The following is a 15,083-nucleotide window of genomic DNA, read 5'->3' on the forward strand; positions in this document are numbered from 1 at the left end:
AGATATCCAGAATTGTTGTATTAGCAAGATCTTTTAAGTCTTATTTTTGTATTTTTTTTTTAAGATTTGTACATGGAATTACAATTAACACATATTAAAGGACAGTAGGGAAATGATGTTTAATACCCCTGTGCTGCTTGTTACTAATAGACTGGCTTTGAATCTTGGCACAGTCACTGACTGCGTGGCTCGTTTTTCCATGTCTGCTTGGGTTTTCTCTAAGTACTCTGGTTGTCCTCCATTCTGCCATTAACACACAGGATTGGTTGATGAGCAGCTCTAAGTAGCCCAGTACAAGTGAGCGTCGGTCTGTGCTTGAGAGTGCCCTAGAAGAGGCCAGGTGCCATGTCCATGGTTGGTTTCTACCTTGTGAGCAAAGGTGGGACCCTGAAATGGGCAAAGCTGATGAAAATTCAAAGGACAGTAAGCAATAAATAAATCATGATGTATGATGTATGATGATGCTGGTGCTGTCGATCTAATCTGATCAGATCTGTCTGTCTATCCCTCCCTCCCTCTCTTACTCATATTTTACCCTTTCTATGTTTCTTATTATCATCTTTGCTTGTATTTTGCTGTTTCTGCATTTCATTTTTTTAATTCCACATTTTACATTTCAATGCATCATTCAATGCCAAGAGGCAACATTTCATCTTCCTTCAACCAACCAGCACCATATGAGGCTATTACAGCCATCTGTTGAAACACATAGTGACTTTGAAAGGTGCAGGTGTGATCTGTAATTTAAATGTTAATGATAATTTTAGATTATGGGCCTGCATTGTAAAATATGTCCTCCATCTGTGCCAAATTGTATACTTAATTGAGAAAGCAGTTTTGTGCATTATTTTACATAAACAATAAAGCATATAAAGTATGGAGGAGGTAGATCATTATCATGTTGCTAAAACTAGAAAAGAAGCAAAGTGTTAGAATTAATATGAATGTTGCAAATGATCACAAATGTGCAAGCTCAAACCTTTATTTAGAATGTTAAATCTTTAAGCTCTTGCAGATTAATTAAGGCTACTATAAATACTTTGAAATAAGCATACCAATAGAAAACACAATGGATTAAACTTTTTAACATCACTAAAGTACACACAGAAATGAAAAGTGAATAACTTCTTTGCTGTTTTAACAGTTACAGCAGGTCTAATTGTTGGTTGAAAGAACCCTAAATGGGGAAAGTGCAGTTAAATTTTGTGGTGTCAACTTCTCTTTGATTAAGTGGTGATTGGACCAGAACTGTTGCTGCATAAACTGCAAGTAGACATACAGTAGTTGGTATTTTCAATCCATCTGTCCATGCATTTCCTATACCCAGTTAGTCTAATGTTATATTGCGGTGTACTGAACCATTTCTGGGATATACACATTAATCTGTCATTAGGAAAACTCGCATACACACCCAATTAAAAATCACCAGTTTGCCTGTAATGTGTGAAAAAGAAAACAGTAGACTCCACGTAGAGTGTGACTCGGTCATGATTTGAACATATGAAGCCAAAAGGCAGCAATGCTACCACTGTGCCAGCCTGCAGAGGATGTTTGCCTGATTTAAAAAGTGCAATTTTTTTTGACACGAGTTATTCTTGGTATAATATACACTATATATGTTAGGAATCTGCCCAGTAAGTCATTTCAGGCTACCTTTAGTTTAAAGGTGGCTGAATATGAGAGAGTTATTTAAATTTGAGATGAGTGAGTGAGTGTGTTTGGTCACAAGGGAAAGCTTAGCTAAAAGATTACATTACTTGATTTTCAGAGTGTTCTTAAATAAATAATTTTCACAACTGCAAAGATTTATGAAAAGTACATTTTGCGCAATCTTCCACTGACAGAAACAGAAACTTTCAGAAAACTTGTGTTGTACTTATAGCATGTAATTATTTATGTGAGCATCGCTGCTGTTTAAGGTGTTTGAAAAAAAGGTTCAGCGTTACTTACACCTTCCAAATGATGTGTCTGTCTCAGTCTCACACTTTCACAATTTCTCTTTCCTGTAGATTTAATTGAATATAACATTAAATATAATACCGCATTTGGTTTTTGTATTTTGAGGGAATTTGTCTACTTGTACTTTTATATGTTAAATTTTACAGTACCATTCTTTGATACAATCAAACACAACATGTAGAATCCTAAACCAGCCTATTGTATACTGGTTATCCATCCATCCATTATCCAACCCGCTATATCCTAACACAGGGTCACAGGGGTCTGCTGGAGCCATATATACAGTATATACAATCTCAAGAGGGAATACAGCATAGCAGGTTATGAGGTTCAACTCAATCTCATTTTTAAAATTCAGGGCAAATATATAAAACTGAGTCCATGTTCTCATGTTCTGCTATAACCTTTTAGTGATTTTGCAGTGCAAAAGTGACATTCAAGTTCATGACATAAAGAAAAATTACAGAGAAGCATGGAAGCTTATGTGGAACTGCTGTCAAACATTCAGTTCCCATAGATTTACTTTGGTTGGTGACATTTGTAACAAATGACTGCTCAGAACCTTTAAAATGATCACCTTGTAGGCTGCGATGGCAGTGATGAGATAATTACTATAGCTGAGATTGTTTAATAAATCATGTTTTGTCACTTTTACAGTAGTTATAATTAGTCGTAGTAAGTATTTTTAAGCATTTAAAGAAGTTTATCTATTTTTTTTTTAATTTGGCAAAGTTAAATCTGATGTTTTGGGTCAGAAATGGTTGGATTTCAGTATAAAAAAAAAGAAAATTTGAATTCTTTACCAAGTGCCCAGCATTAGTCCATTCATTCATTGTCATTTATGTATATTCTTTCTTGGGACTCATGGTTCTAGAGATAATCCAAAAAAAAGATACCAAGTGAGAATGCGCCATTAGTCCATTTTATAGGCACACTCTAAAATACTTGACAGTATTATACAGTTTATTATGCAATAAACCACATACCTGCTAGGAAATCAAGCTGGAACGGAGCAGTAGGACTTACTTTGCCACTATGGCAACCATCCAGATTTGTCCAATAGTAATGATATACTTGCCATCATTACTGTGGTGTTGAATAACATCCCCCTTAATAAAAGAATACATATGTGCATATCTGACTGTGTGTCTGTCTGGTTGCTTTGACTTTGCTATTCCAAAAGATGGCACATCACAAACTGTAATTAAATGCATTGCATTTGTCATTCTAGTAAACTAGCCAACCTGCGGCGTAGCATACGCCGCATAATCGGGCCGTTTTTTAAATGATTTTTAAGCACAGAGGAAAAAATAAACATTTGAAAAATCAGTAATTTAATAAACCACCAAGAAAAGTAACATTGCAACAATGCACGCTATGAACCAACATACAATTGTCCGTGACTGAAAACCGGAGGAGCGCCGTCGCCCTTTCTCCTTCCAAAGCGAAGGACGGGGTTGAACGGCGCTGCTCAGTACGCACTGCCCGCTTATGTGCCTGCCCCCAACACCCTACCTGAGTCGCTGTCTGTGTACAGTCCACACGCACCTGTGAGTCACGTTGACTGTTAATTTTCCAAACACCGCCTCAGTCGGTTTCCACATTGATTTTTCATTGTTCTTTGCGGTTCCGGCTGCTTTTTTTTATATATATAATCCACCAAGTCACCCGACCATGGGGGGCTTTACAAAGGGCAGGGACGTAATCAGTGAGAGCGTATGACCCGCACGTACTGGGAATTTCTCGTTCGTGGGGAACAATTGGAAGCCACGGTCTCCATCACGAATGGGGTTCAACGGCTTACCACGCCTCCCCGCGCGGGTAGACACACGCTGATCCATTCAGTGTAGCGCGTGCAGTACCGGACATACAAGTGCATCACAGACCTGTTAATGCTCAATCTCACGTGGCTGAAAGCCACTTGTCCCTCTAAGAATTTGGGCGCCGACCGCTGTTGGGTCGTGTAACTATTTAGCAGGCAGGAGTCTCGTTCGTTTTCGGAAATAACCAGCCAAATCGCTCCACCAACTAAGAACTGCCATGCACCACCACCCACAGAATCGAGAAAGAGCTATCAATCTGTCAATCCTGTCCGTGTCCGGGCGGGTGAGGTTTCCTGTGTTGAGTCAAATGAAGCGAAAGGCTCCACACCTGGTGGTGCCCTTCCGTCAATTCCTTTAGGTTTCAGCTTTGTAACCATACTCCCCCCTGAACCCAAAGACTTTGGTTACCCGGTTAGCTGCCGGGTGCCAGGATCGCCTGTTGCGGGGCCTGCATTGGTGAAGCAGGTGAGACGGTAATGAAACAGAGGCACAGGGCTTATTGGTTTTTAAAGACTGCTTCCTTCATTGGGTTTTAACCAATGCATGGAACGAACCAACACACAATCGTCCGTGCGGCACTCAGGGTGGAACGGGAGGAGAGGAGAAGGACATCCACTCCGCTCCCTCCGTCATGCTAGTCTGCTGATTTCTTGTTCAGTATACACTGCCTGCTCATGTGCCCACCTCCAACTCGTCACTCGAGTCGTTGTCGTCTTTGTACAGTCCAGATGCACCTGTGACTCACGTAGACTTTTCATTGCTCTGTGCGGTTTTGGCTGCCTTTCTATATATAATCCACCAAGACACCCGACCACAGTGGGAGGGGGGTGTGTACAAAGTGCAGGAGTATCTAAGAAGACGCATGTTTGTCGCGGATGCGAATTGCTGTATGTAGCGTGTAAAACAGTTTGCTATAGTGCACACGGTCGTGCGTCCTAACCGAAAACTCGTTTTTTAAAGACTGCTCACTTCTTTGTGTTTTAACCTCAGTTGTAAAGGAACGTTTTAAGGATCCCATGGGATACCCCTCGCAAACAGTTTTACACAACGCATATGGCGATTCACCTCCGCGAGAAACATGCCTCTATTAACAGTCAACGTGGGTCGGAGCTGCATGTGACCTCTACGACAGACGAATATAAATGACGCTGGTTTTTCTGTGTCGTCGCGTCCAAGTTGGTGGGCGTGGCTCTGTGAGTTGTCGTCATATCCAATGGTCTTGGAGTTGGTGGGCATGGCTCTTTCCTGCGTGCATCATAGGTGTCTCACTTGTCGGCGGCTTAGTGAATCCACGCCCCTTCTGGTGTGCTTTCCATGGTCATCTTGCCTTAGTGAATTATATATATAGATGGTGCATAACAAACATTAACTCTGCTTTTATGAATCCCATAACAAATGGCAAATGTTAGAGACATATGCATTGCATGGTCTATAACGATTATTTAGATTTCAGCCCGTCTTAAACAAATAGTACAGCTAATAATTTCGAATACAGTAAAATATTATTTTTTGATGGCTGAACTGGAAGAAAGGACTTTGCTTTGTTTGTGACCTTGTGCAGGAAGATTAACTGTGAATTTGAAACTCATTCATTGGCCCACTGTTACTGAATTAGTTGTAACAATGGACTTCATGTCTGGAGAAGATGTATTTGTAACAAAAATGATAAGCGGTACTGGTTAATGGAAGAAAAGAAACTCATGTAGCTGAGCAGATTTTCTTGTGTTTTGTAAAACAAGGGAGTTTTAGTTTCTTGCAGTAAGCATAAGTTGCTTGTGATGTTATACCAGTCTAACGGCTCATGTACTGTAACTGGAGTGTGATGTGGGAATAACAAATTCAGGGGAGTCTACATAACTGAATGACCTGATCAGAAGTGCCAGAGTTATGTGACAGGATTGGTTATGGAGGCAGTGGCAGGAAAGAGGATGACAGCAAAATTACAGGATATTGGCCAGTGCTGTTCATCCTCTAAATAAGTTGTCCTGGGACACCTTCCATTAGCTAATAATCCACCATATTGTGCTACTGAGGCTATATAATGCCTCAACCCAACATGCACATTCACTTATAACAGACATATTGACAAGATTGAGGTGAGGAGGGGGAGCAGAGTCTTCTCTGCGGTTGGTTTCAGCCCACCTCCATTGTTTCCACAGATTGGGAAAACTGCTCTAGATATTCTAGTTTTCCTCCCACATCCCCAAAGATTCAAAATTGCTACAGGGTTAGCATGGGTATGTCTATGAGCAGTACGAAATCCAGGGATAACCTCCCAGTGATAAAACTGACAACTAAAGAGGTTCTCAGGAATTTGGAAATTGTAGAGGGAGAAGTACTGCTTAGACTAAATAAGCTGAAAGCAAACAGATCACCAGGGTCCAGATAATATTTATCCACGAGTTCTTAAGGAGGTTAGCAAGTACATTTATAAACCCTTGACCATATTTTTAGGAAGTCACTGTGCACTGGAGATCCAAGCAACTATAGGCTAGTAATCTTAATGTGCATCACAGGTAAATTAATGGAAGGCATTAAGGATAAGATTGAGCAACACATGGCAAGAACAGCAGTTTTACAGAACAGTCAGCATGGGTTTAGAAGAGAGAGGTCATGCTGGAATTCTATGAGGAAGCAACAAAAGGATAGAATCAAAGTGGAACATATTATATTAGTTATGTTGATTTTCAGAAAGCATTTGATAAGATGCCACATGAGATGTGTGGACATTAAACTAAAATAAGTGGGAGTTCAGGGTGTTGTGTGTAGATGGGTGCACAATTGGCTTGGACACAGAAAGCAGAGGGTTATGGTTCAAGGAACTCTTTCAGAATTGACTGACATTAAGAGTGGTGTTCCACTGGAGCAATTGTTAGGGCCGCTGCTATTTTTAATATATATAAATTATTTGGATAGGATAAGTAGCAAGCTGGTTAAGTTTGCAGAAGATACCAAGCAGGGTGCATTGGCAGATAAGCAGTTGAATCGTTATATAGGGACTTAGACAGCATACAAGCCTAGGTAACTTTTGGCAGATGAAATTTAATATAAGTAAATGTAAAGTATTACATGTAGGGAGTAAAAGTGTTAAGTTTGAGTATGCAATGGCAGGTCAGAAAATTGAAAGTACACATTTTGAGAAGAATTTAGGAGTTGTGGTCGACTCAACACTATCAACTACCAGACTGTTCAGAAGCCATTAAGAAGCCATAAAGAAGCCTAACACAATGTGAGGTTATATACTACAAAGTCTAGAGTTACAAGTCCAAGGATTTTATGTTGAAGCTTTTTAACACACGGGTTAGACCTCACCTGGAGTACTGTGTAATGTTTTGGTCTCCAGGCTACAAAGGACATAGCAGCGCTAGAAAATGTCTAGAAATGAGCAAATCTGATTCCAGGGTTACAGAAGATGAACGATGAGGAAAGATTAAAAGAGCTGAGCCTTTTCTGTTTAAGCAAAAGGAGATTAAGAGGTGACATGATTGAAGTGTTTTAAAACCATGAAGATGATTTTTTCTCGTGATGGAGACTGTTGCTTTAAAATTAGCTCATCAAGAACACTGGGACTCTGATAGAAACTTGTTAAGAATAAATTTTGCACAAATATTTCTTTTTCTTTACATAGAGAACCATAGGCACATGAAATAAGCTACCAAGTAGACAGTAGGACTTTAGGAACTTTCAAAACTAGAATTGATGTTATTTTAGAATAATTAAGTGGATATGACTGGCAAGCTTTGTTGAGCTGAATTGCCTGTTCTGATCTAGATTGTTCTAATGTTGGTTAGGGTATAATAGGCCAGTCTTCCTCCTTTGTTTTAATGTTAGAATTGAATGAGCCATCCTGTGCACACTTAACTCAATTACCTGTCTTTACATCTCTTTTTAAACTAAAATTGACAATAGGAATATTTCATTTTCTCTATTTTGTGTCACGATTGTATTTGATACCATATGAAGCAGAAATGATCATTTCAGTCCAAATGAAGCTTTGTGTCTTCTTTGTATGTGTTTTGCAGCTACTTGACTGTTTCGTCATCCCAGTGGTGCTATTGCTCTCCTGGTTCTTCTTGCTTGTGAGATACAAGGCAGTCCACTTCATCGGAGTAGGAGTTTGCCTTCTAGGAATGGGCTGCATGGTTGGAGCAGATGTGCTGGTTGGAAGACAGCAGGGGCTTGGTAAGTATCTAAAGCTAAGAATCTGTGCTAGTATCCAAAAGTTTGCTGGTTCGAATCCCTGTTACCTCCAAAAAAGAGATCCTACTCTGCTGGACCCTTGAACAAGGCCCTTAACCTGCAATTGCTCCAGGGGTGCTGTACAATGACTGACCCTGTGCTCTGACCCCAAGGGGTAAACGAAAACGAATAAAGTCCTAATACAAGAAATTATATAAGGCAAAAATAAAGAACAAAAAAAATGTCCATGGGTTGGTAGCTTTGTACTAGTTAAGGCTCATATTTTATCTATGTCATCTCATAATTGTCCAGGTAAACCAAAGAAATAAAGCAAGCACATACTGTATGACTACTGTTTACGGTAAACTAAGCAGTCCATAAGCTGTTATTGCTTGCGGGCTGATGACATTGAGACATGCAGTACAAAGAGGGCTGATTTTCATTTCATCATGATGAGCAAGAGAGAGTGTTTTCGGGAGTAATCCAGTGAATGAATGTATATTTTAAAGTTTTTCAATGTATATTTTAAAGAATTGTAGATCAAGAATAGAAATTTGGCAGTTGCCACTACTACAGTTAGTAGTGAACCAAATTCACTGTTAGAAAAAACAAAAAAGACTGCACATAGGTCAGATGGGTATAATTACATCCACATTTAGTTATCGGACAATTTTTATAAATCCATTCTCCTAAGATCTTTTGTCAGAATATTAGGAAAACAAAACAGTACAATACCAAAAATGACAAAAAGACAACATAACTTTGAACAGTAGCAAAGGTTGTCTTACTGCCATCACTGCTTGATATGAAAATAAATACCAATATGAACAGTACAGGGGGCTGTCTTTTTTATTTCTACTCCCTCTGATGATCTAATCCTCCTGTCCATTCCTATTGCTATCTTTGGCTGCTCCTACTCCCATTGTATATTCTTTTATGATTTGAGTGCACAGTCAAAGTGAAGAGGGTGTTAGGCCTTCCTAACCTGCCTAGAATAGGCCTCGCCTCAAGCACCACACTTCCCAACAGCACAGCCTTGGATTAAAATAAGGAGTTGACTTCCGAAGTTCTGAACAAACTCTTGTAATGTCCAAAAATCTGTAAAAATCTGTCAAAATGTCCCTCTTGGAAAGGAAATTAAAATCTTGGCTAAAAAGGATAAGTTTCAGAGTAGATTCTTTATAAATAAGAATACAGTAATCCCTCGCTATATCGCGCTTCAACTTTCGCGGCTTCACTCTATCGCGAATTTTATATATAAGCATATCATGCGCGGATTTTTCGCTGCTTCGTGGGTTCTGCGGATAATGGGTCTTTTTACTTCCTGTACATGCTTCCTCAGTTGGTTTGCCCAGTTGATTTCATACAAGGGACGCTATTGACGGATGGCTGAGAAGCTAACCAATCAGAGCACGCAATTAAGTTCCTGTGTGCTGAATGGCTCAGTGACGGAGCGCCGAATTCGATTCCGCGGCATTAACCAGGAAGTCTCGTCTCGCTCATTCAGCATCAACGTGTTTCGCTGTCTAAAGAGTTAACTTTTGTGCTCTTTTGTGTTTATCTTTGTGCATAGTCAAGCCCTTCATTATGGCTCCAAAACGATCTGCTCCTGCTTCTGCTTCGGGGCCATGCCCAAGCACCAGGGGAAGATGTTAATGATTGCCGAAAAGGTAAACATTTTGTATATTTTGAAGGAAAGGAAAAGCTACACCGCTGTAGGACGCCATTACGGCATCAATGACGCTACGATTCTTTTTATTTAAAAAGTAGGAAAGGAATATAAGATCTACAGCCGCAGTGTCCTTTTAAACAGGGTGCAAAATTAGTTGTAAGTGGATATAATAAGGCAGTAGTCTGGATGGAATCTGCTTTAGGGATTTGGATTAAAGTCTGCTGGAAAAAGAACATCGGCGGTGCTATACAGTTGCCTGAAGAGGCTCCTTTAGAAGAGCTGTAACGCTCTCCTTTGTTGTGCAGTAAAACTAAACTCCTCGTTATCGGACAAGTCATCGTGTCATTGTTGGTGAGTAACTATAATTAATTTTCTACTTACAGTACTTAGTACATGTACGTACGTTTAGTGTCACTGTACACACAGTTACTGTATACAATTTTTCTTACATTGTACGTATTTATTGCTGGTGGCCTGTCTATCGTAATGTCTGTAACATATGTGATATTGGAGACGCTTGATATCTTTAAAATAATATTTAGGTTTTACTGTATATAAACAGTGTGTTTACATACATAATTTCAATGAATCTTACCTAATATCTAAGAGAATACAAAGGGTTTATGCTGTATAACTGTGCGGGGAATATTTATAAACAGTGTGGGAGAGTTTATAAGGGCTTAAAATATATAAAAATAACCATACAAACATATAGTTTCTACTATATTTTCACCTATTGCAGGAGGGTCTGGAACGCAACCCCCGCGATCGAGGAGGGATTACTGTATTTTTTTAAAAAAAACTCCAAAAAAAAATGAAAATGACAAAAATGAGTTGCCTAAAAGGCATTCCTAAGCAAACAAGTCCCAATATAAAATCCAAATATCAAAAACCAACAACAGTAGGACAAATTCAGATAAAACAGAAAATCCAATACTCAGAGTAAATGCACTCAGAAGAACTTCTATGGACCACTGAAGGATCCGCTCTAAGCTTTGATAGATAAAGGCTGAGAGAGGTCATTCGGTGGTGACATCAGGGTGGCTCTGCCTCTTGAGGCTCCACCCACAAAGTACAAGGGACATAGTAAACCAATCCATTGTACACAGATAGTAAATCGGTGGTCACGAACATCTCTGAACATGTACAAATCGGGTTACGACCAAAACGTTTGCCAAACTTTTGCATCCGTTCACAACCACACACTTGGGTGACGAACCAGCCAGTTTCCCTTCCGGTTTGTACGCGCAGATGATTTCTGCACATGTTCAGTCTCTCCCTGTACTGTACATTGTTCTCGGTGCATCACGCAGAGGGACTCTCCCTCAAAACTGTAACCTCCTCTCAACCCAGCTTCCTCCTGTGGTATAGCAGGTCCACAACTCCTGTCCAAAAGGCCAGTTTTAATAAATAATCACCGCACCCGCGGCTTAGCGAAGAGGTGTGGTGGTGTGTGGCCGAAGCGGTTTCTGAGGAGTTCATGGTGTGGGCGTTTCTCACCTAAGTGCACAGGTGAGAAACGGTCCGCATCTATAATTGTTCCCAGGAGCTGCTGAGTGCCACGACTACCACGTCCTCTTCATAAATAGAAGCGCAAGTTGGCTAAAGGGAAAAAGAACAGAACAGGAAAGAAAGGGAGGTTGCAGAAGAAGGCAGAAAGCAGGAGGAGAAAGCCGGTGCAGGAGAGAGAGGGAGAGAGAGAGAGAGAGAGAGCGAGAGATAGAGAAAGTGAGCGCGAGAGAGACCAAAAGAGAGAGCGAGCGTGAGAGAGAGAGAGAGAGAGATCACGTGCAGTTAGCTGAGCAGGGAGCCTGGGTGTTTGTCTCAGTTTTATTCAATGTTTTTACATTTAGTTTACTATTACACTGTGCATTCTATGGTATAATTAACTATTTTTGTGCTTAAAAATCTTTAAAGAAAATATATTTACATACAGTTCGTACGGATTGGAACAGATTCATTGTATTTACATACAATCCTATGGGGGAAATTACTTCGTGTTACGACCAAATCGGGTTACGACCAGATTTTTCGAATGAATTACGGTTGTGACCCGAGGTTCCACTGTACTAGACAATTTAAAAGGTCAATACATCATTAAGGTATAATAAATAAAACCAACAGAAATAACACAGAAACATGAAAAATGATTAAAAGATTACAAAAACAATGGATAAACACAATATAAATACAAGCCAGGGAATAAACTCCAAGTGTAATATAACACAAAGAGGAAATTGTTATGATCACTTAGTAAGTGACAGGTGTTGAGTGGAAATTTGGAGTGATAGAAAATTACCAGGAGATGGAAGGATTGAACAGGGTTAGATGGAATTATCATCAAGCTATAAGCAAAAGTCAGTAAACCAAAAAGAGCAGCTAGAACCAAATGTCAAAGCCAAAAGTCAAGACCAAAGTCATAGCTAAAAGTACCATTTCAAAGTCCTTAAACAAAATAGTTTCATTTGCTACAACAAACATTAATCTTTTTCATTTAAAAAAGACCAATGTGCAACTCCACCTTGTATAAGCAAAACAAGATGACTTTAGATGCCATATGTCTTATGCATCATGCACCCAGCATAGCAGTCAACTGATACAACTATGGCAATCAGAAGAAGGACACAAAATGGTAGCAGCCATTCTAAAACAAGAAATAACATTGCAACACCAGGATAATGTTAAAATTTTAAGACAAAACTCTTTAGGTTCTGCCAGTATCATGTGTTAAAATCTAAAGAACAAATGGAGCAAAGTAGGACACCTAAATGAGAGCCATATTAACATATTGGTACAGGTCTGGGGAAGGCCAGTGTTGAAAGACTATTGAGAGCAAGCAACAGAAGAACTGATTCACTGAACTTAAATAAAACATCAGACAAGTCTGATAGGGTTTATCACACATCAACCTCTGCTTTCTGTGCCTGAGCCAATTCTGCACCCATCTAAAAACATCAAGCAACTACCACTTCTTTTAGTTTGATGCCCCACTTCTCATGTGGCACCTCATCAAATGCTTTCTGAAAGACCAGATAAATAATATCATCTGCTCTACTTTGATCATATCTTTTTTTGCTTCCTCATAGAATTCCAGCATGTTAGTAAAACACAATCTGCCTCTTCTGAACCCATGCTGACTGTTGAGAAAAACTCCTGTACTTGCCATGTGCTGCTCAATCATATCTTTAAAAATTATATCCATTAATTTTCCTGTAGTGTACATTAACCTTACTGGCCTATATTTGCTTGGATCTGCCCGGTCACCAATTTTATATAACAGGATTTAACAGGATAATATTTGCCATTTTCCAGTCCTTTAGAATTTCACCAGTGTCTAATGACTTCCTAAAAATATGCTTCAGTTGTTTATATATGTACTTGCTTAACCTACTTAAGAACTCAAGGGTAAATATTATCTGGTTCTGGAGATGTGTTTGATTTCAGTCTATTTATTCAGAACAGAAGTTCTGCCTCTAGAATTTCCAAATCCATGAATACCTCCTTAGTTGTCCCTTTTGTGAAGACCTCAGAAAAATGCTTATTTAGAGCATCCACTATTTCACTGTCTGTATTTTGTAATTCCTCTTTACTGTTCCTGATGCACTTCACCTCCTCCTAGACTGCTCTTTTACTACTAAAATAATCTCTTTGGGTCATGCTATGTTCCTTTCCAACTGTCTTTTAGCTTCCTAATATGCTTCATATTAATAAAGATAAACTATCTATCTATCTATCTATCTATCTATCTATCTATCTATCTATCTATCTATCTATCTATCTATCTATCTATCTATCTAATGCTCTCACATTCTCATAAACCCTATGATTCACATTGGAGTCATTATTCTTATATACCTTATACAGCTCTATTTTCCTTTGCAACTTCTTTTGCAACTCCTTATTAACCCACTGCAGAGATTTGTTTTATTTCGTATTAATTCCAAATTAATGTATGTATGTGTTCTTTGTTACATATTAAACATTTTTAAACCTGTTGCACTGTTCCTCAACTGTCTCCACACTTAAAAGCTTATCCCAGTCTATCCTTCTTAGACATTACCATATTTGTTCAAACTTTTCCCAGCCAAATTTAAACTTAAGTTTTAGTCTTTGCATCTACACTCTTACAAAACACTGAGAATGATATTATATTATGATCACTTCACCCTAGTGGTTCAATCACCTCTACACCCTCAATTCTATCTTGATTATTACAAAAAACTAAATCTAGACAATGCTTCACCCTGCACTGGTGCTTTAACATACTGTGTTAAAAAACAATCACTGATTACTTCTAAAAACTCTTGTGCTCTGCTAATTGTAAGGTTATCCCAGTTTAGATTAGGTAGTTAAAGTCCCCCATCTTTATGATATCCCCCTGTAAATTTGCCTTTTTAATACTACTAAAAAGATGTATGTTGAAATTACTGTCTGCATTGGGTGGTCTATAACAAACTCCTAAAATAAGGCCTCCTGCCATACTGCTTTCCAGGTGAAGTCACATGTCCTCACTAAGATGGGGCTCATCACCCAACTGAAGAGGACTTGCATTTAAATTCTGTTTGACATAAACAGCAAACCCGCCTCCTTTTCTGTTCTGTCTGTTCTTCCTAAAATATGTGTATCCCTCTATGTCAGGGGTGTCAAACTCTGGGCCTGGATGGCCGCAGTGGCTGCAGGTTTTCATTCTGACTCTTTTCCTAATCAATGACCAGTTTTCACTGCTAATTAACTTCTTTTCCCTTCATTTTTATAGCCCTGATTTTAAGGATTCAGTCCCCTGAATTGATTCCTTTCTTCATTAAATGGCGGCCGAAATAACATAAAATGTGAAAAGAGCCAACAGATGACCAGCTAAGACAATTTCACTCCAATCACTTTCTTAATGAGAAGCCTATTCTTGCTGTTAATTAAACCAGTTATTTAATTCAATGGCTTGTTGCTATTCTCATTCTGCCACAGCAGACATTTCCAAAACTGTTGATTTTTCAGTTTTTTCTAAGAATATCCTCAAGATGTTTTGGTGACCTGAGCAAGCAACCTTACCAAGACTTAGATATATATTAGATAATGTGTAAAGGGTGCAGGTGAAGTGGTTATGTGGCGGCTTGTTTTGTGTCTCATTATTGTTTGGTGGCTAATTAAAGAAAAAGAGACAACTAAGGGGTCTGAGTCAAGGTAATTAAAACTGAGGCAAGAGAAGTTAATTAGCAGCAAAAACTGGTCACTAATGAAGAAGATGGTCAGAATGAAAACCTGCAGCCACTGTGGCCTTCCAGGACTGGAGTTCGACACCCGTGCTCTATGTTATACTCAAACCCATCATTGTTATTTAGCTAGATTTCCGTTATTGCTACAATATCATAATTATGCTCCTCTACATACAACTCCAACTCACTTGTTTTATTTTTGACACTTCTAGCATAGAGGTAAGCTATTTTTAATGTGTT

The 15,083-nt window shown here is 39.0% G+C and overlaps 1 protein-coding gene and 1 long non-coding RNA gene across 2 annotated transcripts in view; one reads left to right on the forward strand and one right to left on the reverse strand.

Moving 5' to 3' along the window:
* slc35f1 (solute carrier family 35 member F1) overlaps nt 1-15,083 on the forward strand; it is a 417,452-nt gene that overhangs the window by 293,111 nt on the left and 109,258 nt on the right. Inside the window, exon 4 of the mRNA XM_039747637.1 lies at nt 7,805-7,964. Coding sequence (XP_039603571.1) covers nt 7,805-7,964 — 160 coding nt within the window. The remainder of the gene's footprint in view (nt 1-7,804; nt 7,965-15,083) is intronic.
* The window catches only part of LOC120525394, a 176,543-nt gene that overhangs the window by 125,119 nt on the left and 36,341 nt on the right, over nt 1-15,083 (reverse strand). The window lies entirely within an intron of this gene.

Source organism: Polypterus senegalus, chromosome 3 (assembly GCF_016835505.1).
Source record: "Polypterus senegalus isolate Bchr_013 chromosome 3, ASM1683550v1, whole genome shotgun sequence".
Lineage (NCBI taxonomy): Eukaryota > Metazoa > Chordata > Cladistia > Polypteriformes > Polypteridae > Polypterus > Polypterus senegalus.